Source organism: Centroberyx affinis, unplaced genomic scaffold (assembly GCF_046629955.1).
Source record: "Centroberyx affinis isolate AG114_WGS23_722 - 3 ecotype Tasmania unplaced genomic scaffold, CSIRO-AGI_Caff_v1 ptg000106l_1, whole genome shotgun sequence".
NCBI classification, from domain to species: Eukaryota; Metazoa; Chordata; class Actinopteri; order Beryciformes; family Berycidae; genus Centroberyx; species Centroberyx affinis.
This window is the reverse complement of record NW_027278808.1, coordinates 210,126-238,119: the sequence shown is the minus strand read 5'-3', so window position 1 is coordinate 238,119 and position 27,994 is coordinate 210,126. Positions and strand designations below refer to the sequence as shown.

Genomic DNA, 27,994 nt, shown 5'->3' with positions numbered 1-27,994 from the left:
CTCACCTGTGTGGGCGGAGAGGGGCGAGAGCGGCCGGGACAGCGTGGGCGACGGCGTCCCGACTCCCAGGCTCTTCCTGTTGCTGCTGCGACAACTGGGACACAAACAGGAAGAGAGAGAAGTCAACGGGCTGCCGGCTTTTGGTGTTTTTCTTACTTTAATGTTTCCATGGTGATTTATATGCCGTCATTCCCTTTGAGCTACACAGGACTCATCACTGGCCTCTCAAACACTTTGAAAGAAGACACGTTTTTGGACGATTGTCCCGTTGGTCAAATGACCCGTTAAGTGATAAGAACATAAACACCAAAATCATCAGCTGCAACATGCTTGCAGGTTTCAACCCACAGAGAGCAGGGCTGCAACAATTTTCTGCTTAGCGTCATTTAGTGTGGATTTAATTTAATATAGCTGATGTAGTCAGGTCATTTTTGGAACTATTTCAGGTGAGTGACCACATGTTCATCCACTGCGCAGTGATTTTTAGCTGCACACAGTCTCCAATCTCCCACAACATTCACTTCCGAAGCAAACAGGGAAAATAGTCCCTAGGTAGGTCAAAACAGTATATTGTTTTTATATCATATTTTGTGTAAATTTTAACAATCTCCTCCACAAACTACCAGACTACCAAACTACCATTAAAAATGACTTACCATTCAGTTTTAGAGCTGCTACAATTTCTCATTTTCTCACTTTTGAGTTAATGCTAGTGGGAAATAAAATAGAATACTGTGTCCTTTGCCCTGAATATCACAGTGGAGTATTCAGTAAAGGATCTTCATGTGATCATGTCCTGATCACATGAAGAAGTCATGCAGCTGTCATGAGTGCATGTATGACTTGACTTCCACATGATATTAGACGTTTAGCCCTCAGACTAGTGTTCATTGTTAGAGACAATCATGTAACAATAGACTTTATGTTAGTGTGTATTGTAGAAGTGGTTTTGACTAGTTTGAAGCGTTCATATTACATTAGCCATATATTGATTTCTTAGAAAAGGACGAACAAAGCAGCTATACATACTGAAGTGTATAAAGAAACTGACATTTCTACCCTTTGTCAGAGAATATCCCGCAGCCCACTTGAGTGTGTGTGCTTAAGGTTTTCTCTCCATGCATGTTCCAATAAAGAATCCACGGAAGACTCTTGAACCTTTGCTCATTCATTCTGAAGGGTGAAGCTCATTTTTCCCCTACATCTACTATCACTCAACATAGTTACAAGTGTTAGCACGGGGCCTACCATCGCTCAACATAGTTTATGCTAAAGTGTTAGCGTGGAGCACCAGAGGAAACAATTTACTGGGGAGGCGTGGATGATTTTGGCGTCTGTGTTCTTACAGATACGTTGACCAACAGGCCAAATTACAAAAAAACATACTTTTAAAACTTTTTTTTTATTTTTAAAGGCAACTTGGACAAGTCACATTGCTCTGACCTTTGATATATAATCATATTTGAAGGGATTACTAATTCTATTGATACATGCCAAATATTCTAGCGACAATCTTGAGCCTTATCCATCCATCATTACACATTTGAGTCACGCAATTCTGTGTGTGTGTGTGTGTGTGTGTGTGTGTGGGTGTGTGTGTGTGTGTGTGTGTGTGTGTGTCCCCGTGTGTTGACCTGCACCTTGAAGTCTAAGACGACTTAGAGAGACGTTTCAGTGTCCCAGATAATGCGAGGAGGTAATGACAGTGTGACACTGGGCAGATTAAGGAGAGACCTGACATCTAGTTTCAGACAGTGATCCACTAAGCTGGGAACACTGTAATACACCGAGTCAGTCAGGAGAATAAAGGCCTTTGTAACAAGATAGGCGATATTCTGCCAGAAAACTGTAGAATATACAAAGAGGAGGAGAGTTTGTGATATATTATACATATTCTGCAACTTTTGGCATCTTTCTGAGTGTGGAAGCCCTTTGATGTGAATGCTGTATTGCTGGTCTTGGTGATACAGACCAGTTTGAATCTAAAGCAGTGAGCAGGAATATAAACCGTTCATACACTCCGCCTCTGAAAAACAAGTTAAGCCAGATATTTCACACACAGAGCAAAGGGACCGTCAACAGTGCCTGGAGCGGCTCAGACAGACAGCTCAGACAGTTCAACATAATAAAAATAAAATAGCTGCAGGCTGTGAGCAGATATTCCTGAGCTGTGCCTCTGATCTGCGACCAAATCAAACAGATCAGAGTTTTAGTTACACAAACATTAGTCTGTGGCAGAAATAATCTCATTGGTTGAGTTAAACCTCAGTGGGCGGAGCCAAAAACCTCAGAGCGCAAAATTAGCTCACTGGGAAACTTGACTGATAAAGGAACTCTGGTCCAAATATAAATAGAGATGGCAGTGACTTCTTCTTCTTCCATTCATTCATCATGACGTTGGAAGGTCAGCAGCTCACTAACTAGTTTACCTAGATAGCTATAGGCTAGTATGGCTAGTTTGAACTTGGGCTAACTAGTTAACCTAGATAATACAGGTGCACTGCATTGTTTTTCCAGTTAGCAGCAGAGCGCTAGGCTTCATAACATCAGCTTCCTCCTCTCTAACCTCTTGCCTTTTTCACTGGGCTTCAGTCCAATGTTACTTTGCCAGAAAACTGTGGTTCTTTGGCCCTGCCATTGAGTTTTAACTCAGATTATTTCTGCCTCCAGAGCAGCTCTGCCTCCAATGTTTATATAACTAAAACTCCAGTCTGCAAGCAAATATGACACACCAGTGTGGCCATGGCAGATGAAGCAGTGACAGGGAAAGCATTGAAAGCCAAAACACAAAAAGACACCTCCTGTCAACAGACTCAAGGCTGAAGTGAAGTGAGTGTGTACAACAACAACAACAACAGGCCAGTGTGAGCCACAGATGTCCAGCCAGCGAGTTGAAAGACCGGGGGACAACAGAGTAACCCCCCGGTCCGGAGAGGAGGACGGGTTTCAGCGTGACACAGTGAACGGGCCACACTTCAGTTCATTCACTGTAACAGCCTGCAGCCGGCCTGTGGTAGTAATAGCTGTAGATTATCTTCGGTGATGTAACGGTAAATAAAGAGGACAGTAAACTGTGACCTCCAGCCTGTGATCATCATGGGGCCAACAGCCTCCAATATAAACAAAGTCAATTATACTGTCAGAGAAGCGTAAATGCATGTTTACTTTTCCATAATAGACCATATCTTCAAATAACATCAGTGGCTTACTATGTCTACTATGAAATTACATAATACAGATTCATGTCTGCCTCAGAAGTGAGTTTACAGTTAGGCTATCTGTATTTTGTCCAGTGAGACCTTACAGGCCTGCAGCACATCCAGTTCCCAAGGGAAAAGATGCATTAACAGTAGGTGTGTCTGCATTTCCTTTACGAACACTCACTTTGGAGCAAATTATACACAGTAAACTGAATTAGTGGGTTTGAACTGTGATATTTCTGGACAAAGGCTGTGCATCAGTGTGAACACATGCACTCCCCTGGAACAAAAACACAGGATTACAGCCACCCAGCTTCCAGAGAGGAGGAGCCAGCGGGCTTCAGGCTTATGTTGGGAATACTTTAAACACATTTAGACACAATGCTGCTGTGAAAGTGTATCAGAGAGACATCAAACGTAACGTGTCTGTGTGTGTGCGCGTGGTGTGACCATTTGCATAAAGTCGTGTTGAGACCCTGGCAGTAAAAACACAAATGTTATGATAAAAGCCACAATAACCCACAAAAACTGACTGGAGCCTTTAGCCTCCACACCACAACTCTGCATTTCTACCTTTTGGAGCGCTTCAGCAACGCTCCCGGAACAAAACGAGACTTGTTCTGGCTTGGCAGCACAGACCAGTGACTTGGATCCGACATGCTGCTGGGCTTTCTTGCATAACAACGCTGGCAGAAAGAATAGAAGAGAGTCCCGTTTCAAAACAACACTGGTGATTTCGGAAAGCAGAAACACAGCAGGCTGGCGTGAGGAGCCCCCGCTGGCCGTCGTCCCTCCATCGTCTCGGCGGTTCCTTTTGTGCTCAAACCCAGTCTAGTCAGTGTGTCTGCGGTCTGCGGCTCCTCCGGTCCGACCCGCACCGGACCGACATCTTCTTCCAGTCCAGCAGATCTGACTTCTAGTCCCGACTAGACGCTGCGGTCCCGCTGCCTGAACCTGAACTCCATAGCGGGTTGTTTGGTGTGTAAACCGCGCACACGGCAGCGCGCTAGTTTGTCCAAACAGACGCTGCTGGCTGTGAGTCAGTGTGAGGAAGCTGGAGCTTGATGCTGCGTTCACGTACTGCTCGTTACCTCCGACTTCCCAGCTCTCAAGTCAGTTGCTAACCCTCTTCCAAGAAAAGTAGCTATTGGCTGCTCAAAAAGAGTGGCCAGATGACGTCACGGGCTAATTTGTATATGAATGCCATTTTTTTCCCCACCCATCACGTTTATTTGCATACAAAGCGGGCACTTGAGAGACAGGCTGTGATCAGACCTGTTTGGATTAGACAAGCAACTAGTGCAAATTTACAGCTGTACCAATTTATCAGCAGTTGGTTCGGGACTCAACACATGAGCATTTTTCCTGATGGTCCGAAAAAGTTGCCCGATTTGTCGCTAGTCGCTTTGAAATTAAGTTGCCAGGGGGTTCTGAAAAGTTGCTAAATCTGACAACAAAGTTGCCGAGTTGGCAACAATGCGGCCTCAGGGTGCACTTGTTTAGGGGCAGCCGGGTCACCTGCAGTCATTTGTCGGGCGGACAGCAGAGAGGGTGGAGTGCAACTGAGTGTATAAACAGCCTGAGGCAGCTGCAAAACAAACCTGCTCACAAACACATAGAGAAGAGAAGCATCACTGCCACTGAATGTCGTTTAGTTTAACCTACTGCAGTTAAACTAGCTTGGATAGCCTGAACTTAAACCCATTCAAAGAATTCATGCAATTTACATGTTATGCACCGCACAGCAACACCAGTCGTGAATATGTAAGTGGTTTTCTTATGAGCTGTTCAGAAAAAAAAATATTTTAACAAGTCAAGAAATAAGGAAATCTACACAGACTTTGAAAGTTTCTTTTGATTCATTTGAATTGAATTGTGGAGCGCTTATATGTCAGATTGTGAAATTCTGTTTTGATTGTCAGCTGCTTGTCTTGCTTCAGAGCAGGCAGGCTGGCAACCTGTCCCCAGGAACAGTGACTTCGATATTCCCGGCAGCCCTTGAAAGCAGCATAAATCGTTGTTGGATCGTACCATAATCCTCTCAGAGGGAGGCTCCTATTCCAAACTTTTTAGCAGTGGTACATTCCAGTGCTACTAATGCCTTCAGTGTTTGTATGTATTTAGGTTTAGTATGTATTTACATTTCATTTGATTTTACTGCAGAACATATGCAGAACAAACTCTGTGCACAGGATTGTAACAGGAGTTTAACATTAAGAAGGGAAAAGAGAACATTGTTACAATACATTTAAATTTTGACATATGGATAGACTTAATAGACTTGGAGTGTTTTAAGTGTTGGACAGTTTTACAGTAAGAAATGTTTTTAAGTTACAATGAATTTAGGCTTGGCTTAGAGATGACTTACACTGGTGGATATCAGATTTAACCAAACACACATAAAGTAGCCTATTTAAAGTCTGTCAAAAAATGGCACCATAAAAGTTTGATTGACTTTTAAAAGTTCAAAGTTCATTCAAATATAATTTCATTCCTTGAGCAGATGCTAAAAAAAAGAAATATGATCCACACTCAGTAAGGTTTCTCAGTTTCAGTTTCCGAGTCCATCCGCTCACAGGCCGAGCTTCGATCCACTTTGTTGCACAGCTGAGCCAAAGCTGCAAACCCGTTCATCGTGTTTGGGGTTAATATGGCTGTAAATTGTGCAGCGACACCATGTTGTGCCTGTCTGGGATGTGGAGCGATGCTTTAATTCCTGGTGGGACACAGCAGGGAAAACTGAATCTATAAAGTGTTGTGCAAGTGCAGTGAAGAGCAGACATCCTTTTCCCTGTTGTAAGCCTTGTAACACACTAATTAACAACCTTTCTCATTATGTTATTATTTCTGGTTATAAAATGAGGTCTGCTCTACCGGCCGCTATGGCAGGTAACCAGCTGTCATCTGGAGCTTCTTTTCTTTTCTAAAAATCATATTTGGCTGGTTAAATGAAGTTATTTTCTTGTCTTGCCCTTAGATCTGTTTCAAATTTCTGTCGATTTTTAATAATTACAACAAAACTGCAATTTGGACGTCCTGGTGGCTCAGCGGTCTAAGGCGTGTACCATGTGACTGACGTCTTGGGTTCGAATCCGGCCCAGTATCTTTGTCACATGTCCTGCCCCTCTCTCTTTCCCAATGTTTCCTGTCTCTCTCCACTTTCACCTCTCAAATAAAGACAAAAATGCCCAAAAACGAATCTTTCTTCTTAAAGGGGTGATGCAATTGAGTTTTTGGTAGGGTTTTTGTAGTAAAATTACAGGATTTGGTAAAAAAAAAAAAAAAAAAGTCCAGGAATAATGGCACTAAAGAGAGACCATAAAACAGGATTTCTATAACAACCTTGCATTAAGAAATAGTCATATACAGTATAATCACTATCTGTCATAATAGGCACATAGGATTTTGCTGCTGATCCTTTTTTATTCATATTCAACACAGTAAGCACCATATAAAATCAGCCCATTGGAATATATTTCATGATTATAAAACGGTATAGTTTCATTTAAAAATTCCCATTTATGTTTGAGGTAGATTTGTGTTGTGATGACTAAGAGTCACTGGTTGTAGCAGAAGACCATGGCAGATTTAATTTGTTGACGTGTTTGATTGCACCATTTTATGTGAAAAAAGGTTGACGATTTGGTTGTTTCATTGGAAAAACTGCAGCAAGGTTGCAAAATTTTCATCAATTATTGGAATTGCAAAATCACAAATTGGTAGAGATGGACTGATTGAGCATATATTTATTCACCTTCAATTTCAGTGCCAGCTCTTGATACAAGAACTAATCATATGTAAAACCCACATATTAATTTTTAAGTATTATTTTGACAGCTTCTTATGCATTTGTGCTGTAGATGGTTGGTTTCTACTTAGTTTGCTAATATTTGATCAAATCCAATATTTACAGTCACAGTTGGACCTTTAAGTTGCAAGGAGGTTTATTTTTCGTTATCAAATCCTGCCCATTATGAGTCTATGTACATTTAGCAATCATTTATATACTCAAAATATTTCTGATTGGGGTTTTAACTTATGTATGTGTACTTTCCATGTTATTATAGTATGCCAGGTAAATAATGTTATGATAGTACTGGACCTTTGTATATACTGTATGTAGCATGAAGAGTGGACTATCTGTTGTTGCACTGTGAGCTCCTGTTGCTCCTGCACTGTGACAGCAGCTTCTTGTGTTATTAGTTGTCAACATGCCTCAGCATCAATCCACCAAGACTGATTCCTGCACATTTAGTGTGTCAGAATCAGAGACAGTGATGTAGGAAAGCGATTTACTTGCATTAGAAGACAGAATCTGATGCAAGAGAATGAATGTGTTTCTGGATGGTGAGACGACACAGGTCTCTAAAGCAAAATGCTGTGAAGGATGATGCCAGGAGATGCAGTGTGCTGACAGATAGCATACTGTAGCAGTCAGACTGTAGTATCAATTTGTGCCTGTGTGAAAACGGTGTCAAGTAAAGGAGTTCGTGTTCATCACATCTGCTAAGAAATCTGAGAGCTTCTGCATCCTTCCAGTGAATTTTGCCGTTTTGCGACGGAGCCAAATGTGATTCGTTACTGTACCATATGCGGTGTGACAACCTAGCGCTGCTCACACATCCAATAACATGCTGGATGCAGCTGCCTCTGTTTGCAGTATCGCCTTCCTCCTCGGCACCCAGCACCGTTGCCAAGCAACCCACATAGACTGAGAGAGACAACTAATAAATGATATGTCTTCCACTGGGAAAATGAAAGCATCTTAACATATTAAAAAACAACTCATAGTTTTTATGTTTTCAGTGTAGGTTTTGGCATTCACGCAATTTCATCATGTTAAATATATCGTAATTGGTTGGATTCATGTGAAAAATATGAAAACCACTCAAGAAAACTGATGTAAGTTTTTCTTCAATCAGGATTTCTCCAAATGGTTGAAACAAGAGAACAAAAGATCTGTGATGTCATACTGATCTGGTCTATATGATGTCATACTGATCTGGTCTGTTATGTCATATTAATCTGGTCTGTGATATCATGCCGATCTGGTCTATATGATGTCATACTGATCTGGTCTGTTTTGTTATACTGATCTGGTCTGTGATGTCATATTGATCTGGTCTATATGATGTCATACTGATCTGGTCTGTGATGTCATACCGATCTGGTCTGTGATATCATGCCGATCTGGTCTATATGATGTCATACTGATCTAGTCTGTGATGTCATACCGATCTGGTCTATATGATGTCATACTGATCTGGTCTGTAATGTTATACTGATCTGGTCTGTGATGTCATATTGATCTGGTCTGTGATGTCATACTGATCTGATCTGTGATATACTGATCTAATCTGTGATGTCATATTGATCTGGTCTGTGATGTCATACTGATCTGGTCTGTGATGTCATACTGATCTGATCGGTGATATCATACTGATCTGGTCTGTGATGTCATATCAATCTGGTCTGTGATGTGATACTAATCCAATTTTTCATGTCATACTAATCCAAATTTTGATGTCATGCCAATCTGGTCTGTGATGTCATACTGATCTGATCTATGATATACTGATCTGTGATGTCATACTGATCACTGGATGACCTCTGTCTTTGTGGATTCTAATGTTCATGTAAGAAAGGACTATAGGACATTACAGCTGTCAGTCACAACAGAAGCCCGCCCCCTTGTGCTATGTGATATCTAGAGCCAGTTTTGGATAAGCACTGGAGAAGCAGGCAGGAGGGGTCGCTAATAACTGCGCTTCATGACCTCATAACCAGGACTGTGGGGCGGGGGTTGTGTTGGCTTTCTTTGTGTGCGTCATTGAACTACAGTGAGTATATATAATAATAAAGAGAAGAACATTAATTAGTGGAATTATTGTGTCCTGACCGACACCCAGGGGCAAATACAACCATCTTACCACCCTGTTGGAGGTTATACAGTTAATAGTGAAGCCTTCCAACCAATTTTGGTCCTTCGAGCCGGATGGTTATTTACCCCTGGCCCACTAATATGGAGGAAGTAAACGACCAAGTTGTAAGACCAAAGCGGCAGATACGTCCACCACCTCATCTGGAGGACTACCAAGTGGACTATCCAAGTCATTGACAGGCCAGGTCAACCTACAACAGTAGTGCAGCCCAACCCATACAGGAGCAGGAAGAAAGTCGGCATCTGAACATGGAGGGAGTTGCCAGGATGACACCCCTCACCCACCTTCATACCTTCCCTCACAATCACCAGGTGAGCTGGAGTGCTGCACAGGAGTGGGATTCTCTGGGAGAAGGGACTCCCGACAGTCAGGACATATTGTACCGCCATAGGGTGACCATACAAAGGGAGCATCATCAGGACTACTTCACCCCTTGCTGTTGAGATCGATCAACAGCACCTGAGGTAGAACTAGAGAGGATAAAGAGGGAGAATCGGCAACTCTGGCAGTCGTAGCAGGCAATGCACACTGACCTCACAGAGTTTCTTCATGCTGTTCATAGGCTTCAACACCCAGACTGAATCCCAGTGTCAGGACTTTGACACACAGCAAATAAGTAAATGGCAGAAATCCAGGCAGAATCCTAAGTTTGAAGGTCGACAAGGGAAGTCCTCAGCCACTATTTTGCTAGGAACAGAGGACGACACAAGGATTGGAACCTCCACAGTACAGAACAGCTCATACACGCATCAGAAGAAAGGGAAAGCCAAGCCATACTGCCCCTTTTGTGACAACTCAGAGCACTTCCTTAGCCAGTGTGCAGCCATTCAGAAGCTCTCAAATGAATAAGTAACAGCATGGATCCAGGCTAACAGGAGGTGTTGGCATTTTGCCAGAGCCCACCAAGCTGCACAGTGCACACTTAAGAAACCGTGCGGGCTTTGTCAGGGGAAACATTTGCAAATACTCCATGATGTCATTGCTCGTGCACCCAGGGAGCCCACAAAAGAAGAGAGGGGCCTTGAAAATACAGCCACAGAAGCACTCTACATCGACCGGCCAGCCCATGACACCCGTGTCCTTCTGAAAGTGGTAAATGTGCGGCTGCACCATGCCGACCGGAGTCTTGGATGATGGATCACAGCGCTCAATGCTCCTTCCAGCTGCGGCCTGGAAGCTTGGATTACAGGGGACCCCAGAGAAGCTACCTCTTAGAACCGTTCGACAGGATGTTCAAACCCTTCATGGAGCATGTCTTTTCAAATATCCCCTGCCTCGCAACTGAAAAGCAGCTACCTTATTAAGGGGACCTTCACTACATCACGCCTGGGCCTAGCTGACCACTCATATCTGGTGAGGAGTCTGCAGTGTCGATACAAGTACTTAGCTGGTCTACCACTGCAGCAGTTCCAAAATGCCAAGCCTCTGGTTCTCATAGGGTCTGACCATTCCCATCTGATTACTCCTATCGAGCCAGTACGCCTGGGTTCACCTGGTTCACCTGTGGCTATCCATACACGACTGGGTTGGATTCTTCAAGGTCCTGCCAGGACCATGGAGCAATCTTTTCAACCGCAGCAGTGTCTACTTACATCCATCATTCCCCAGACATCGGAGCTCATGAGGGATGTAGAGAAGCTATGGCAGGTAGACACCCTCCCCTACAGGAATGAGAGAATTGTGACTCGATCGAAACAGGGCCAGCAGGCTGTTGACAGCAAAGACCACATGGGTGGAGGTAGATGGAGTGCTGTGGTATGCCACTCCCCTTCTTCACAAGAAAGACATGCCTATCTTAAAAGCCCCAAAAAAAGCAGTCATGTCTAGTCTGCAAAATACAGAGCGACATCTTGCAAAAGACCCTTCACAAGCTGCAGCCTACAGGGAAGAGATCCAGAAGATAGTAAAGGCTGGATACGTCACCAAGTTGGATCCCATCACAAGCACCCAGGAAGAGGAAGAATGGTATATCCCCCACCATATGGTGACACATAATGCCAAGAATCGGGTGGTATTCAACTGCTTGTATCAGTTTCGAGGAAACAACTTGAATGAGTCGCTGTTGCCTGGACCGACCTTGAGGGTCTCCCTTCTTGGAGTGCTGATCAGGTTCTGTGAGTATGCAACTGCCATCAGTGGAGACATCAAGGGGATGTTCCACTAGGTTCGCCTCCTGCCCAAGGACCGTTCCCTTTTGCGCTTCCTGTGGCGCAACCTGCAGAATGACCAGCCCCCTGATATCTATGAGTGGCAGGTTCTGTCATTTGGCACTACCTGCAGTCCATGCTGTGCGACATTTGCTTTGCAAAAGCATGTCACAGATAATAGCCAGCCAGGGGAAGACGTGCGGTCCTCCATAGAGAAGTGTTTCTATGTTGATAATTGCCTCCAGAGCATGCCCAACACCCAAGAAGCCAAGCTACTCACAGATAAACTAAGTGGACTCCTGTCAGCTGGTGGCTTTGAGCTACGTCAGTGGGCCAGCAATGTACCCAGTGTGGCGAGTCATCTCCCAAAGGAAGCCAGGTCTGAAAGTTTCGAGCTGTGGCTGTCCCTTGAGAAATCATACGCCCCGGAATCAACACTTGGTCTACGTTGGCTTTGCCAGTCCGATACCTTGGGGTACAAGCACTGTCCTGTCCAGTATGGGGTACCTACAGTGAGGAATGTGTACAAGGTGGTTGCATCCCAATACGATCCCCTTGGTTTTATCCTACCATTTACCACCCGTGCAAAGGTACTTGTTCGCCAGTTATGGGATAAACAGCGGGAATGGGATGACCCCGTCTTCCCTCAGGACCTTTTGCAGGCATGGAATGAATGGGAAGAAGGAGCTACAAGACCTGCCTCGTATCACCCTGCCACGTCCCTACATACCAGCTGAGGTGGACCCCGTCTGCGTTACCAGAGAGATACACATCTTCTGCGATGCATCAGAACAGGCCTATGGTTCTGTTGCATATCTGTGGTCAGACGATGAAGAGGGCCAAGTATACCTTTCATTCCTCCTGGCAAGATCGAGAGTAGCCCTAAGCGTCTGTACTCCAGTCCTAGGCTGGAACTTTGTGCAGCGGTCACTGGAGCACAGTTGGCTAAGCTCTTGGAGAGAGAGCTTACAATGAAGATCACACAAACTGTTCTGTGGACGGACTCAACTACTGTGCTGGCGTGGTTGCGGTCCGAGTCATGCTGCTTCAAGGTATTTGTCGGCACCCAAGTGGCCAAAATCCAAGAGCTTACCAACCTCCAGGACTGGTGCTATGTTGACTCCCCAAGGAACTCTGCAGATGATATAACCAGAGGCAAGACCTTGAAAGAGCTCGCAGAGCCAAACAGATGGAGTCAGGGACCACCGTTCCTCTTGCAGGGGCCTCAGCAGTGGCCTGCAGAGCTATCGCATCGATTTTGAACTCAAAGCCTCTGGGCTATGTGCCGACCAACATCGCAGACCCTGAACCTATTACTCCGAATGTCCTGTTGATGGGGCAGCTAGACAGATCATTGCCCCAAGTCGTATACCCAGAGACTGAGCTACTCAGCCGATGACGCTGGCGCCACACACAGGTTTTATCTGACTAGTTTTGGTCCAGCTTCATCAGACACTACTTACCCAATTTGCAGACACGCCAGAAGTGGCACTCCACACCTGCCGCCTTGACGGAGAACACAGTGGTCATGATAGTCGATCACCACCTACCCAGAGCCCTCTGGCCGATAGGAAGGATTGTCAAGGTTCACACAAGTGCAGATAGCCATGTACGATGGATTAAACATCGGGTCTACACTAGACCAGTTGCCCGACTAGTGGAACTACCCGCCGTTCCAGATGGAGAACAGAGATAATTCCCCTGGCCCTGCTGTAAATAAATAGCCTTTCTTTGGAGCAAATGTTCATCAAACATTTGGGGGCAGCTGTAAGAAAGGACTATAGAACATTACAGCTGTCAGTCACAATGGAAGCCTGCCCCCTTGTGCTAATAACTGCGCTTCACAACCTCATAACCAGGACTGTGGGGCGGGGGTTGTGTTGGCTTTCTTTGTGTGCGTCATTGAACTACAGTGAGTACAGTTCTATTGGTAATACAAGATGCTGTTAGTATCTACGCTATATTATTCTGTTTGGAGGTTCTTCAGGCATGGTTATCTTAGCAAGCTAATTCCTTTCACTAATGTGTTGAAGGTAACGTTGTATTTACTATGTTTAGGCTACATAACTGGTTGGAAGTTGTTGGAGTAATTAGTCTACTGTAAGCATGTTTCTGTAATCGGAGATCGTGAGTGCATATACTTTGTGCACATACTTAATTGGATAATTACACTTCATGTGGATAATTAATGCTTCCAGCGTGTAGTAGCACCCGTTAAGCCACTAGAGGGCAGCAGACTCCACAAAATAATGGCCTGTAGCTCATAATGAAGTATAGAATTGTCTGACCTTAATCTGTCATGTAGACTGTTCTGGGTCTATGCTGGAATGGTGGAGTGTGATGTTTGGTTGTCGATTGTTGTCCCTGACTAAATGCATAATTGTTTAATGAAGAATGCTGTAGGTTTACACATGTAAGTTAAGTAGGTTGAGTAATTAAGTAGCAAGTAATATTTGTTCTCAATTTTATTTCTCTCCAAGAACCACACATGCCCTGTACCTATTCATCTTTATTCTTTACGTATAACCAGTATCTCAGTCTGCTATGCTGTTATCATCTGGACCGATTCAATAAAAAGAAGAACATTAATCAGTGGAATTATTGTGTCCTGACCAACACCCAGGGGCGAATGCAACCATCTTACCACCCTGTTGTTATACAGTTAATAATGAAGCCTTCCAAACAGTTCATGTTTTTCTAATCGTTTCCATCCAAATGAGCTTCATACTTTGTGTTATCATAGAGGAACATGGAGTTTACCATTCACATATTCATATCAGTTCATTACAGTTGTATGACATCACAGATTAGGGGGAAAACTCTACTTCCTTGTTTCTGGTAGCAGGAGACAGTAGATGTTCTCCAACGCAGATCGTTCCTACAGCTAACAGTGTGACAGATATGATGCTGAACTACAGAAACGTTTCTCTGTGGTGTGTTGATTGTTGTAAGAGAAGGTTTGGAACAAGGCACTGTGCGTGTTGAGGCCACAGAAGGAGCCTCTGGTGGCGGTGTGAGCTGGCTGTCTTACCTCCAGGGATGAAGGGTTTGTAAGGGGCTGCAGGGGCTGCAGGGGCTGCAGGGGCTCAGGAGGGTGGGGCTCTGGCAAGTGGGTGACAAACTGCAAGGCAAGACATGGTCACATGGATCAGTGTGCTGACTCAGCAGCTCAGCACGCCGCCACCTGTCATCAGACCCGGATTAGAGGCTGGTCGCTCTGTTGCTCGACCCCCGCCTCCCATTGGCCGGTGGTGATAGAGACGCACCTACTGTTTGCATGCTGACGGCACAGCCTCTCTGCTGCCACTGTTTTCTGGAGGACTGTGTGGATCAACCGACTACTAAACTCACTTACACCACAGGAAGTTGCAGCTGTTGGTCAACATACCAGGCAGGAAGTTACTTCAGGGAGTCAGGGAGTGTGTCTGAAGTATGGCGTCATATTAAAAGTCTATGCTAGCCTTCAGGTGAAAATAAACAATGTGTTTTTGCTGCAAAAGTCCACTGTCATAGTTTAAACACTCCAGAAGAACAACAATACATTTTGGGCTACTGTGTCTTACACACAAGATCCTCAAACTGTATTAATATCTTAAACAGATACTGTTCACAGCTTCACACTCTAACACACCGTTTCTGCATCAGAATATGCCTGCTCAGCCGTCCTGAGGCCTATACAGTATGTGGTTGATGGTGAGAGGATGCTGACCCAGCGCTAAAGCTATTTTCTATTGATTTCCCTGCTCAGATCTCAGCTTCGCCTCGTGGCTCCGCTCTGCTGCTACTGTCTCTGTGCTGCAGAGGCTTCTCACAGCAAAACACAGCACCGGCTACCAAAGCACTAATGAACGTGTTGTCATAGTAATGCAGGGAGGATGGCAGCAAAAACAACTCCTTGCACAAAGACTCTGCACTCTATCCTGTCGGCTCATAATTACCCAACACATGCAACTCATTATTCTCCTCCGCTCTATATGTTTTCTCCCTCAGATCTCCAAAACACAGACTGAACAAGGCTTTAGAGAGCCTTCATCTGCCATTTACATTTCACTTTTATACTGCAGGCATTTAGCTGACACTCCCATCCAGAGTGACTTGTAAACTGATCATCAGTGTCATTCCCAACAAGCTTCTGATTGGCTCAGATGTTTGGGTTGCTATATGGTTCTTTAATCTTCTAGCATTTTACCAAAACATGGCAGAACACAACCTGGGTTTCAGTTTCAGATGGCTCTATGAAAAAAAACGTGCAGTGACTCCCACAACCCTGCAGTTCAGTAGCAAGATGGCAGCAGGATTGCCCTCACTGCAAAAAATGACAATCCTGGCAAAGGATTTTATTCCTGTATTCAGATTTATATTTTAGGATTTTTAGGATGTTTTCAAATTATCTCCCTGCACAGGCAGATAACCTTGCTAATTTCAGTAAATGTTACTTGATTCATATCAATACGACTTATTTCAAGAAATAATCATGAAACAAGGACTGAAACCTTGAAACAAGAAACTAAGACTTAACACAGTTTCCCTCATTTCAAGACAGCATGTTGAAAAAACATTCTTGATGATCTGCCAGTGCAGTGAGATAATTTGACTGAAAATATCCTAGAATAAGTTTAATAAGTCTGGACACAAGATAAAATTCAATGCCAAGCTTATCATTGATACAGTGCTGGTGGTTAGAGAGACCGTCCTGAAACCTGAACGCCGCAGGTTCGGCTCCCACAGCAGCATCACCAAGACCCTGAAGCCTTCCTGCTCCCTCCTCGGTGTAAAGCCTCCCTCTCTGTGCAGCAGCTGCAGCAGCTAAGTGGCTAAAAATGAAAATGAAATGGAATAGCGCATGCTCCGCCGCTGATCCACCGGGGGAAGCAGATGGATCAGAGAATGGGGCTGTGAAGAGGAAGCTCCTACGCCTTATGGATCAGCATCTAGTGGGCAACAGGCAGCACCCCCCCATCCCCCCCTCACCCCACCCTCCCTTCCCACAGCTACATTCACTCTGGAGGAAGGAGAGTGGGCGGATATAGGACTGCAGCACTGCCAAAATCCTTTTGATGGAGACAGGAATCACGGCTTAGCAATTAAAAGAAAAAGAAGAAAATAAATAAATTTCTTCCCAAGAAAACAAAAAAAAAAAAACGTGCTGTGCTGTGTTGTGTTGTGAGGGGGAGGATGTGATTCATACAGGAATCTTGGAGTGAGAATTTCATGTGATCAGACATTTATGTGAGGTTGAAGACAAACGGAGGCGACAGGTAGAGACGGCACAAAGGGAAAAACATCATGAAGACATAATTCTCATAAGGCATGTGCTAAACTTGTGTCTTTGAAAATAAATGATTTGGACTGACTGAGGTAAAAAGGTGTGTAACACTAAATCAAGAAATGGAAAGGAATTGGTCCCTCAGGTATTCAATCAAACCCAATCAAAACCCTCGTCTTCTGTTGTTGGGCACCAACTGAATGGTGATTAGATGGTTCAGTTTTATATGTTTTAACCAAATGAAATAACAGTATGTGCTTTCTGGATTCCTTAGGGAAAACCACACACAAATTTTGCAGCTGTGGCTTCAGTTCAAGGTTAGAAAGCAGGTTTGGTCTGCCTTCAGCTTAAAAATTAATAGGCAGCTTGGCAGGAAAATGGCAAATACTGAGTTTTATTGATAAAACTGAGAAGGCTGATAGTGTTCTTTCTAGGAAATACTGAAAACACCTGTAACTTTACAGGTTATCTGGGAAAGTTTGACTTTACTTTTGAGCAAAATAAGGCTATTAGATTTGTTTTTTTAATAAATAAAGACGCTCAGCAAAGTCCCTGAACAATGTTGATCAGCCTGGGAGAAAAACTTGGGAATTTTATACATTTCTAACTGGATCTATGGGCATATTAACAGGAGTTAGTGTAAAATCCAGTGTCCAATGCAGATTGGCATCAACAGATAGTATGATATTTGATCTACAGCCACTTTGCATGAGGTCGAGAAAGTCTGCGTGTTGACGCTGGATGAAAACAAGCCAGCACAACACGAGCACTTATTTATTCTCACTCTGTTATTACAACTTCAACCCGGTTCAACCCGACAGTTTCACTGAGCCGGCAGACCCGCACATGCATGCAGAGGAAGATAAAAGATGAAAAGCAGAACTTACTCCAGAGTCAGAGAGGGGATCTTCAGCTTATCTCGCCTCGACTTCATCTCTGTGAACACCAAGCGGGGACTTCACTCACCACAGCGCAGCGCCAGTGATCTCACAGCCAGCAAACCAGTCATCGCTGCGGTCGGCGACTAAAAATAACTGTTTTAAGAGAGTATCGTTTACCGGCGGCTTCAGCAGATTCCCGGAAATGTTCCAAAGCACCTCGTGCGGTAGATAAAATAATAATGATACACCCCCCCCCAAAAAAAAAGACGCTCCGACACTTTGCGCGTCTCGGTTCCTTGTCCGTCTCCAAGGCGCACCGGAGAGCGACTGAGCGACGGAGCCGAGGGAGCGACGGGTCACCGCTAACCTCCATGTGACTGGCGGGGAGGGAGGGGAGGAAGGAGGAGGGGAGGGGTGGGTTTAGGGGGGGGGTAAATCAATTTGAGTTGGGGGGGGCTGGGGGGGTGAGAGCCAACAGGGCGGAGGAAGGGTGGGAAAAAAAAAGTTGGCGCTGGAGCTGAAACCAAATGTGCCGCCGCTCATTGATCCTGAGCGTGATTTCGGTTTCCATGGGAGAGAAGAACGGGAAGATCCGTCACACTGGGGGATTTGCCTGATTCACACAGCAGCACACTGTCTTTTCCCATCACAAATGTCTCCAATGTGTTTCTGCCAGCCGCTCGCTGCTCTGCTTTTTCACTTCTTGTGGTCTCCAAACGCGGTGGTGCGTAATTTCTGTTGTTCTGTGTGATTCGTTTTGGTGCCAAAACAATAAAGTCACATCCCCGTCAGTGTCCTTTACACCTGGAGAGACTGGACCATGGCACAATCACACTCAAAGCCGCACTTTGTGAGACGCGATAATACAAGTTCAAGTTGGGATTTTAAAGGTTATTCATGTTGTAATTGGATCTTTCTGTTTGGGATTCTCTGCGGTGAAAACGCTCCATCTGGGAATCCAGTCTAGTGTTTGTGTTTGCGTCATTGTTTCTCAGGACTTGTCACGGAGCAGAAACAGGAAGCAGCAGATCTGGGAACAGCCATCAGCGGGTTCTACTGAGCAGGCTGCTGGTCATGATGAGGCTGGGGAATACCTCAGCTGGGAACATGACAGCTGTGTGTGTGTGTGTGTGTGTGTGTGTGAGTGAGAGAGAAAGAGAGAGAGAGAGACAGCTAGAGACCGTCTTGGGAAGGGGGGGCGGGGGTGTGGTGGTGGAGGGGGGTCTCGTGCACATGCATTCATTTGACGCTCGTCAATTTTCCAAGCATGTGTAGGCAGAGGAGTGTGTATGTGTGTGCACGTGTACGTGCACGTGTGTGCTCGGTGATTGGATGCTTGCATGCATTAAATCACATTTCTGAACATCTATCAGGCTATGTAGGCCTCTTCGTGTGTCTCTGTGTGTGTGTGTGTGTGTGTGTGTGTGTGTGTGTAAGTGCAAGTGCAAGTGCGTGTGCGCATGCGTTAATTGCATACTTGAAAGTCAATTTTCCTAGAATGTGTAGGGGTGTTTGTGTGTGTGTGTGAGTGTGTGTGTGTGTGTGTATGTGTGTGTGTGTATGTGTCAGAGTGTGTGTGTGTGTGTGTGCTTGTAAGTGCATGCTTGAAAGTAAATTTTTTGAACATCTATTATGTAGGCGTTTGAGTGTGTGTGTGTGTGTGTGTGTGTGCGCGTGCGTGTGTGTGTGTGTGTGTGTAAGGGGGGGGGGGTGTTTGTCACTGTGCGCCTCAGTCTGGTTTCTTTGCCTGCATCTCCAACGGCAACCAGTAATTGCGATGACACCGCTGTAGTCCTGGTTGCTAGGCAGCTCCTGATGGTTTGCCTGGTTGCTAGGATCTGGACTGACCCCAGTTCACCAGCAGAGACTCCAGTAAACCAGACTGGACCCACTGGGAGGCTGGACTCACCTCAACACAGCTAGAGATACAGATACAAATTTATAGATACACATTTATAGATACAGATATAAATGTTTCTGATGTAAATTTATAAACTCACATCATCAGACTGATAGATCAGATCTGGTCCATTAACAGTCGTTCAGCTCCAATATGATGGAAACCATGCAGTTTGACCGATTACATATTTATTTATTTATTTAGTTAGTTATTGAGTTGTTTATTATCTATTTGTTTGCAATAGATGAATACTAGTTTTCTATGGGAAGTGTAAATTGTGTGTACATTAAATTAAAATTTGTTATTATTATTATTATTATTAGTAGTAGTAGTAGTAGTAGTAGTAGTAGAACGATTATTACTATTATTTTTTATTGTCAGTCTGGTTTCAGTGGAGAGTTTTAGTGTCTCATGATGGTCTGAATGTTGTTTCAGAGGCTTTTCCACCCTGATGAGAAGAAAATTCTGGGGGGAAACACTGAATACTTGGAATTATTTAGATTTTTTTTGGCATGAAAAGGATCAAATAATGTCAACACTCAGTATCGACTATCGGCAGCATCAATCCAAAATTAGCAGTATTAGTATTGGTATCGGTATCGTATTGGCCTTCAAAAACCCATATTTGTCAGATTGTAGGCGTCACAGTAGGGAAATATCAAACTGGTGTAAGCGCATCTTTAAAAAACAGAAAGCATTTGATTCTGAAATCATCATCACCAACTGGAGGTCACAGATTCCCTGCTGTGTTATTTATCATTACATCACTCACAGTGTGTCTGAATGTGCCTGAAGAGTCCTGTGTTTCCAGGTTAAGTCAGAACAGAGCATTGTGTGTGTGTGTGTGTGTGTGTGTGTGTGTCTGTGTGTGTGTGTGTGTGTGGGGGGGGGGGGGAGGGCGGGTATTCCCATTTGCTTGGTAATTGTTTTGATAGAGCAGCGTTTGAGCAGGAGGAGAGCCGGTTCCTCTGTTACCATGGCGATAAGGGCTTTCCTCCTCTTCCCATCAGCCTGTGTGCATCCCTCCGTCTCTGCTGTCGGAGCTGCAGCTCGGCTGAACGCTGATTCAACACGTGTGCCGCCCTCCGCAGATGGCCGCCCGAGACACAGTCTGGCTTCAGTTTACTTAGATCCACCATCGACGAGCTGGACTGTGTTTTGTCTGTTCTGCTAAGCCGACCATGTAAAAATGTATGTAATATTGTTGTATAATATGGTACAAACTGTAGGTATTATAGTAAATGATGCTATACTACAAACTAGTACAGTGTATTAGCTTACATATTTATGATACTATAGGAAATAGGAATTACTGCAGAGCAAAGAAGCAAACTACAGTACACTTCACATTGCTATACTCTACATTTACTACACCAATGACTACAGGGTGAAGCTAGTATTCCTCACATTACTGTAGTAAACATTTCCCTCTCTGCGGTAGGGGAGGCCGGGGTCAGCGGTCACACTCCTCATCTCGCCCTCTAGAGGGCGGCATCAAAATATCCATCCATCTTCTCTCATTTGAAGTGCTAGACACAAAACACTGAAATGACAGGAATTTAATGTTCTTATGTTCTTATAAAAATAACATTTTTTAGTTGTTTGTCTTTTATTACATTAATTTAGATATATGCTATAACTACTAGTAAGCCATGAAAAGCAACACAAAGGCGTGTGGTAAGGGCAAAGCATCAGTCACTATAAAATGTCACCATACTGATTTTTAAGTCAAAGGCATTTGCGTTGTACTAAAACTTTCTATCCACAGGATGGCGCTGCAGCTGAAGAAAAATGCAGTCAGTTCTAACCAGAATCAAGCAGAAAGGGGATGAACTGTAAATGAAACTTAGGACTTTCCTTCCAAAATGATGATTATGATTCCCCACCAGGGGAAAAAGTGAAACCTAGTCTCATTTAAACAAATGACTGTACTTTTTTAAAGGCTAGTAGGTAAATTAAGTCTTTGATTGACAAGGTCAAAACCTTTTCACAGAATTGAATCTAAGTATTTTAGATGAACTTCAGGTAAACATATTTTTTCCAAACTGGAAATACAGCATTTTTAAAAGTCTTCAGTTACTTTGAGGCTCCTCATTCTGCTTGATTTATTCAACTTATCTGTCTGTTGCTTTGTGTGGTGTGAATGATTCATACCTTATGTCACCGCTGCTGTTACAAACCCACTGAAATCCAAAGTGTTGTGCGTGCAGTTTCCTTGTTGAAAGTGTAAATGTGGTGTGAATAATTTAGTTTCATTTATTTGTAAAGTGATAAAACACAGAAGCGAACAGAGTAACACTTTCCTCTGCTATGGACTTATTCCAGTGTATTAACCTGTTTATTAACCTGTGGAAAAGCACTGTCAGTACACAGTATTACTGAGTAGGTACTAATATTACTGAGTAGGTACTAATAGTACTGAGTAGGTACTAATAGTACTGTGTAGGTACTACTTACAACAGTGTAACACACCATTCAAATGGCTTCATTAAAACAGTGCTGTTACTTGAAAGTAAGTTACTTGTAAGTACATTAAGTATTACAGAGATTTTCATCCAGTACTTGCACAGTAATATTGTTAATATACTTATAATACTTTTCCATGCGTTAATACACAGGTTAATACACTGGAATAAGACATTGTAAAGTATTTATTAAAGTATTTATTGTAAAGTAAATTGTCACGACAAACAGTGATAAAATACAGTGATAAAAAACACAGAAAGAGGACATGGTAAGATTAAAAAAAATGGACAAAAGGGATTTGAACAGACATCTCACCTCAAACTAACAAACACTAATATAAACAAACAAAATGGAAATAGAATAAAATAAAAATCAAGATGACAAGCAAAGCCATAACTTTTATTAAGAAAAAACTGCATCGAGAATTCATACTCAACAGCAAGAAGTGAGAACAGTTCACCACAGTAATAAACAAAAAGTAACTGCAGGAATATGAATAAAATACAAAAACTAAAAACAAAATATATTTCTGTTTCTCTCAATGACATCATAGGATTTTAACAAGGTTCCGTTCTTCTTTTGTCTTCATTTGTCAGATAATAGAAACTTACAAGTGAAACTGACAAACTGAACGTGACAACAGAAAACAACATGGTGGAAAAGGGCAGAACAACAAGACGCACGAGATGACAATGGAAATAAAAATAAAAAATGGAAATAAATTAGCCGTGATGCAAGAAATTAAATAGCAGGGAAAGTGAGTGTGGCAACAAGTGGGAGGGTGTGTGTGTGTGTGTGTGTGTGTAGGAAGTTTATGTAAGTGTGTTAAAGGCTGCATGGGGCTTTAAAAGGGATTTGCATCATACAATTATTAAACAATAAAGTCCACAAGATGGCATAGCAGATAGAAAAACATAATAATAACAGTAGAATAACCATTAATGTGGATTAACTGAAGCTGAAACTGCATTAAGTTCTCTTTCCACAATTTTACATTTCTATTTATAGTGTGTGAGCAGTCATGAATCATCATCAGACAGCCACCGATACCAAGAAAAAAACTGGCCAGATTCTCAGAAAAGTATTAATTTATTCTAATTTCGCTTTAAAATACTCTGTCCTCATATAACTTCCATCACTCATCTGATGGAAACCCCTTTACTGAAAATAAAAAGGGGGTGTAAACTGAGTTTCGACTTTAAAACTCCATTGCGTAACACACATGCAATGAGAATATGCTTCCTTTTGCACATTCCTGGGAAACTTAGATTTTGTACATGTGTGCGTTTCTATTGTCCAACTATATGTGGTTGGTTCAGTGATTGCTTAAAAACGTGAATATTCTCAGCCATCAAACAAACACCACTGTGCAGTTCAGCTCAATTCAACTCAAATTCAGTTAAATTCAGACTTTATTGTCCCAGTCGGTAAACTGAGCAGTCCACAATCACATCAATCAAAAAACAAGAAAACAACGATCACAAACAATACAGTATAAAACCTTGTCACAAGGCTCCTCACAGGTGCCACTGGACAATAAAGAGAAACACTCTGAAACCAAACTCCTTAATTTGATCAAAATGTCCTTAATTTCTCATTACATAAACATTAATTAGTAAGGTTAGTATCATGGGTTTATAAGGGATTTATGCATGGGTCGGTTTGTGGAGACACTAGAAATGAAGGGATATTTTTTATGCCTTTTAGGCATGGTTTACAGGGTTATTAATAAGTTATTAATGGAAGTTCCTGTCTCCCTGAATTTTACATTAAATTAGAAAGTAAGGAGTCAAACATTAAGGGGTGTTTAAGGTGGTTTTGATGGGGCCTCCTCCATTAATAACTCCCTTAACTCATTTTAAGGTGATTTTTTTGCATGAACCAAGAGGTGAATTCATGTAATGTAAGGTTTAAAAAGTATTTATTTTAAAATACTGGACTAAAAAGTACAACACAATACGTTTCGGTGTTCATCCAAACACCATCATCAGTTGTAGGCTAATGAGTGCATCAGGAAGTAACTCTGGCAAATATATACACACAAAAAGTCACATGATGAGCACATGGCATGAGGTGTTGAAGTCCCATGACATCACTTACAGTGAAGCAAGTTGGTTTGTCCATAAAGCACAGAGGAACCATATTTATTTGCCAGAGTTACTTCCTGCTGCACTCATTACAACTGATGATGGTGTTTGGATGAACACAGAAACATCTTGTTTTGTACTTTTTAGTCCATTGTTTTCAAATAAATCCTTTTAAAACCTTCTATCACCTGGATGTTTTGAAAATGAACTTACACAGATGTGATGTAAGGTTATTTTAACGGATTACTGGTTCGTAGAGAAGACAATAGATTAGGCCAGTGTTGAGGGAATCTCCATATAGTCATAGTCCATATAGTTCAGAGGTTATTTGATGGAGTTCAGCAGACCAATGGCTACAGAAACAAAATTTGCCTTAATTCTCTCAGTCCTTCCACCCTAATACGGCGGCTCGAGGGCAACAACACAAATATGCACAAACACACAGAATGTTGTGCGTGCCAGTTCACCATGAAACCTAATCAGTTAATTTGGCTGGGGGAACACACTGAAAAGCACAGGATGATAAACTGGAAACTGATCAAAACTGAATTTGAATATTTTGATAAATATCTTGTTTTTAACCTTTTATTTTTCCGCTGTAGGTTTCAGCCACCTGTTCTTTCACACGCATACAGTTCTGTAGAATCACACGTGTTGATAGCATCGTCTCTCTAACCGCCCACTGAGTTCACTCACTGACACAAACCAGACCCATGTACACAAGCAATGTTTCATTATGCTTTAGTAGTATACCCCACCCCAGTTTTACACCCAGTAGTATATACATTATTACATATTTAAACAATGCAGTTGTAAATCTAAAAAATATCCACCAGATAAGCCCATATGGGGCAAGATAATTTTTTGTTTTTGTCGTTTACCCTAGCAAACGTAGCTAATACATAGATGTTTACTTAACTTTCACTCCTCATTTTAGCCAAGACGGCCATTGCTCCTTTGAACTGCTCAGTACGCACCAACAGATTCAGAGGTTGCGATGTAGATAACTCATTTATACAAAGGGCAATTGGGTCAAATTTATCAAGGGGATTTTCCCTAAAATCAGTTGTTAACAAGGGGCATGAACTTAATGTGACACTTGGCTCCAGTGAGCCTATAGCTAAATATCAAATCCTAGCAAGTCGATACTTGTGACCTTATCCCCACACCCACTTTTCCTTGCAGGAAAATTAAGTGGAGTACATAACTGACCAAAAGGAGCCTAAATAACACATTTTTATTTTTATATTTTTATTTTGACCCCAAACCTAAATATACACAAGTGTGACTTATGTGTCACATTGGGCCTTAAAGACATAAAAACACTCATTATGAAATATGTGTTACAATGCTGAATTTTTGACTAAAAACCCAACAAGAGTAAGGTAACAATGCTTAAATACGAGCAGCTGATGACCTCTGAGGTGAATGCGTGATGTGGACCAATGTGCAAGTTTGATCCCTGTGGTTTGGTCTCTATGATCCTGATACATTTAGGAGAGAAACATTTAGGGAGCTCCATTGACTAATGTATTCATCATTATGAGCTTAGGGATAGCGTATCAGTATGCCATACTGAGCATTTTGAAAGTTGAATGGAGTTTGTACTGTATACAATGACTGAAATATAAATACAATGAATGTGTATGGCTATTTAAAGCTATAATGTTTCTATAGAACCACCTATGGGCCAAAACACTCTGATGTTTTTGGCCCATATGATGTGTGTTGAATTTCATGAGTGTTGGACTTTGCGTTCCTGAGTTATGGCTCATGTTGTCAAATGTGTGCCACTCCCTAAACTTGATTGGCCTATAGCGGCCAAACGATATGGAGTACCAAAAATTTTGGGATGATTGCCTCAGCAGTCTAGGAAAAAAAATAGATTTTTGAGAAAATTCAAAATGGTGGCAAATCTAATATGGCCGTACTGGGTGGGGCCTATAAAAACGATGCGGCTTCACCCAAGGAATACAGGAAAAAACGTTTTGTTTCTATGATGAGTTATGGGCATTTAAAATTTTAAATGTTGCTGTAGCACCCCGAAATGACAGTGAATTTTGCATCATACTTCAGAGTAGATACCTGCACAAGTGTACTAAATGTGGTGAAAATAGCACAATGCATTTATGAATTATGGTGATTTTTGTAAAATAGACCCTGCCCACAACATCTGTCAACACTTTGGAAGCCAATTATATCAAAACGGTATGGAATATCAAAAATCTTTTGATAACTTTTAATCATGGCCGTCATGAGATTATGCACACCAAATTTGGAGATGATTGCCTCAACGGTCGAGGAGTTAGCAAAAAAAATGTTTCTGAGAAAATTAAAAATGGCAAAAAATTATGACTTAAAGGCCCAACGTGACAAATGTGTCACATGAAATTTCAATTGAGTGGTACAAAGCCAATATTTTAGAAAAATCATCGGACGTGATGTGTGGTTCTTGCAGTGAATCTTAGGGCTTCAAATTCATTCAAGTAAACTCAAGTAAATTCAAGTAAACTTCTGGGATGTTTATCTGCTCTCCATCCTTGTTTTCTTCTGTTTTGGAATCGTGCCTCGGTGGTTTTACGTAAAACGCGTCTTTGTCGCCTCCTTCATCTCCGTTACACTCGTCACCTGCACTTACCTGCATTACTTAGTAGCTGCTTTTTTGAGTTGTAGCTTGAGAAGAGTCAGCTCAGGTAACCTGAACAAACAGCTGTTTTTTGGCTGTTTTAGCTAGCTAACTAGCCAGCAGGCTAATTGATCTCAAACAACTGATCTTAACATGAAGATGCAACTCCTAGCCGCTTCTACTGCTAGCTTCTACAACATATGTTAGCTAGTACTTAAATCAGATGCCTTTACAACAATACAGCTGGTTAGATATATCAGTTGCAGCACAACACAAACAGCACAGAAATGATCCATGTCTGTTGAATTCTGTTGAGACGGACAAGTCGTAGTTTTAGAAATGCAATCAGCTGTTCACAACCACTGTTGCCCGAAAGCTGAGGACCTCCAATATGGCCGCCAGATGGTGTGTTATGTCACCTGAAAGCCCTCTACTGTATATCCACCTTTACAAATACTGCTGAATAATCTGTGCAGCCAACACAGTCAGATCAGGGTCTTCCTCTGCACCATGGATGGATTACTGAACGGGCCAACCGGGCACAGGCCCAGGGGCCCAGAGCCTGATACATGATGATGCTGTCACTAACTTTACATTTACTGCCCCAACAGTCGAAGGGCTTTGTCATTTATTTATTTACCAAAGCCCCAAAATTCCCCCCTAATAACCTAAACATTTGTTTTGAAGGTGTCAACATGGCGCTGTCACAGTGAGTGTTCCCCTCAGTTTATCTATAGCGCTTTAGCAGTAAAGCTCTGCATCATTGTCCAAAGGCCTCGTAATGTAAAGTCATGGTTTACGAAGACCCCAAAATGTTGTTTTCCACTCCTGATCTGTCAGAATAGGACCCACTGACTCATACCATGCAGCTGCTGTGTGGCCATACAGTAGATTTTGGGGCATTACAGGCAATCAGAGGCATTTTGCACTTTAAAATATGTTTTTAGGCCAAGAATAATATGTGTTTGCACCTCGTCATTCCTTTGTAATTGTTAGAATTTAGTTTCTCTCCCATAAGGGGCCGGTTCACATGCCGTCTTTTGCGCACTCAAATCCATTCATTTCAATGGGGGCACGCGGCAGACGCACGCAAACGCGAGGGCAATGCGGTCGTGATGCGCACTGACCACAACCACGGCGCACTGAGATACAAATATCTCAACTTTTTGGAATGCCGCAAGCGCCTCGTATGTCACATCGCCTGAAAGCCTGAAATAAGCCTTGAATCGCTCACCATCCAAACGAAGGCCCAGGATCTACCGACGATATTTCCGTACTCTCGTATTTTTGCGGGCTTGGAGAGACACAGATGCATTCATGGTGAGATCTTTTTCTGCTCCATATGTAGATCAAGAAGTAAAGCTACTACGACAGTTTTACTGCGATGGTAATCCATTGTTTCAGATAACTACTAACAAACTTTGTGTGAAGTTGCTGTCTCATAATCCGCCTATGCTCTGCACTGGCAAAGCCTCTTTG

The 27,994-nt window shown here is 42.7% G+C and overlaps 1 protein-coding gene across 1 annotated transcript in view; it reads right to left on the bottom strand.

Moving 5' to 3' along the window:
- mast3b (microtubule associated serine/threonine kinase 3b) overlaps positions 1-17,489 on the bottom strand; it is a 65,084-nt gene extending 47,595 nt beyond the window's left edge. The window contains exons 1-3 of the mRNA XM_071524320.1: positions 17,443-17,489; positions 14,321-14,410; positions 6-94 (exon numbers count right to left, since the gene is read on the bottom strand). Of these exons, the coding sequence (XP_071380421.1) occupies positions 6-94; positions 14,321-14,410; positions 17,443-17,489 (226 nt within the window). The remainder of the gene's footprint in view (positions 1-5; positions 95-14,320; positions 14,411-17,442) is intronic.
- Between the last annotated feature and the right edge of the window lie 10,505 nt (positions 17,490-27,994).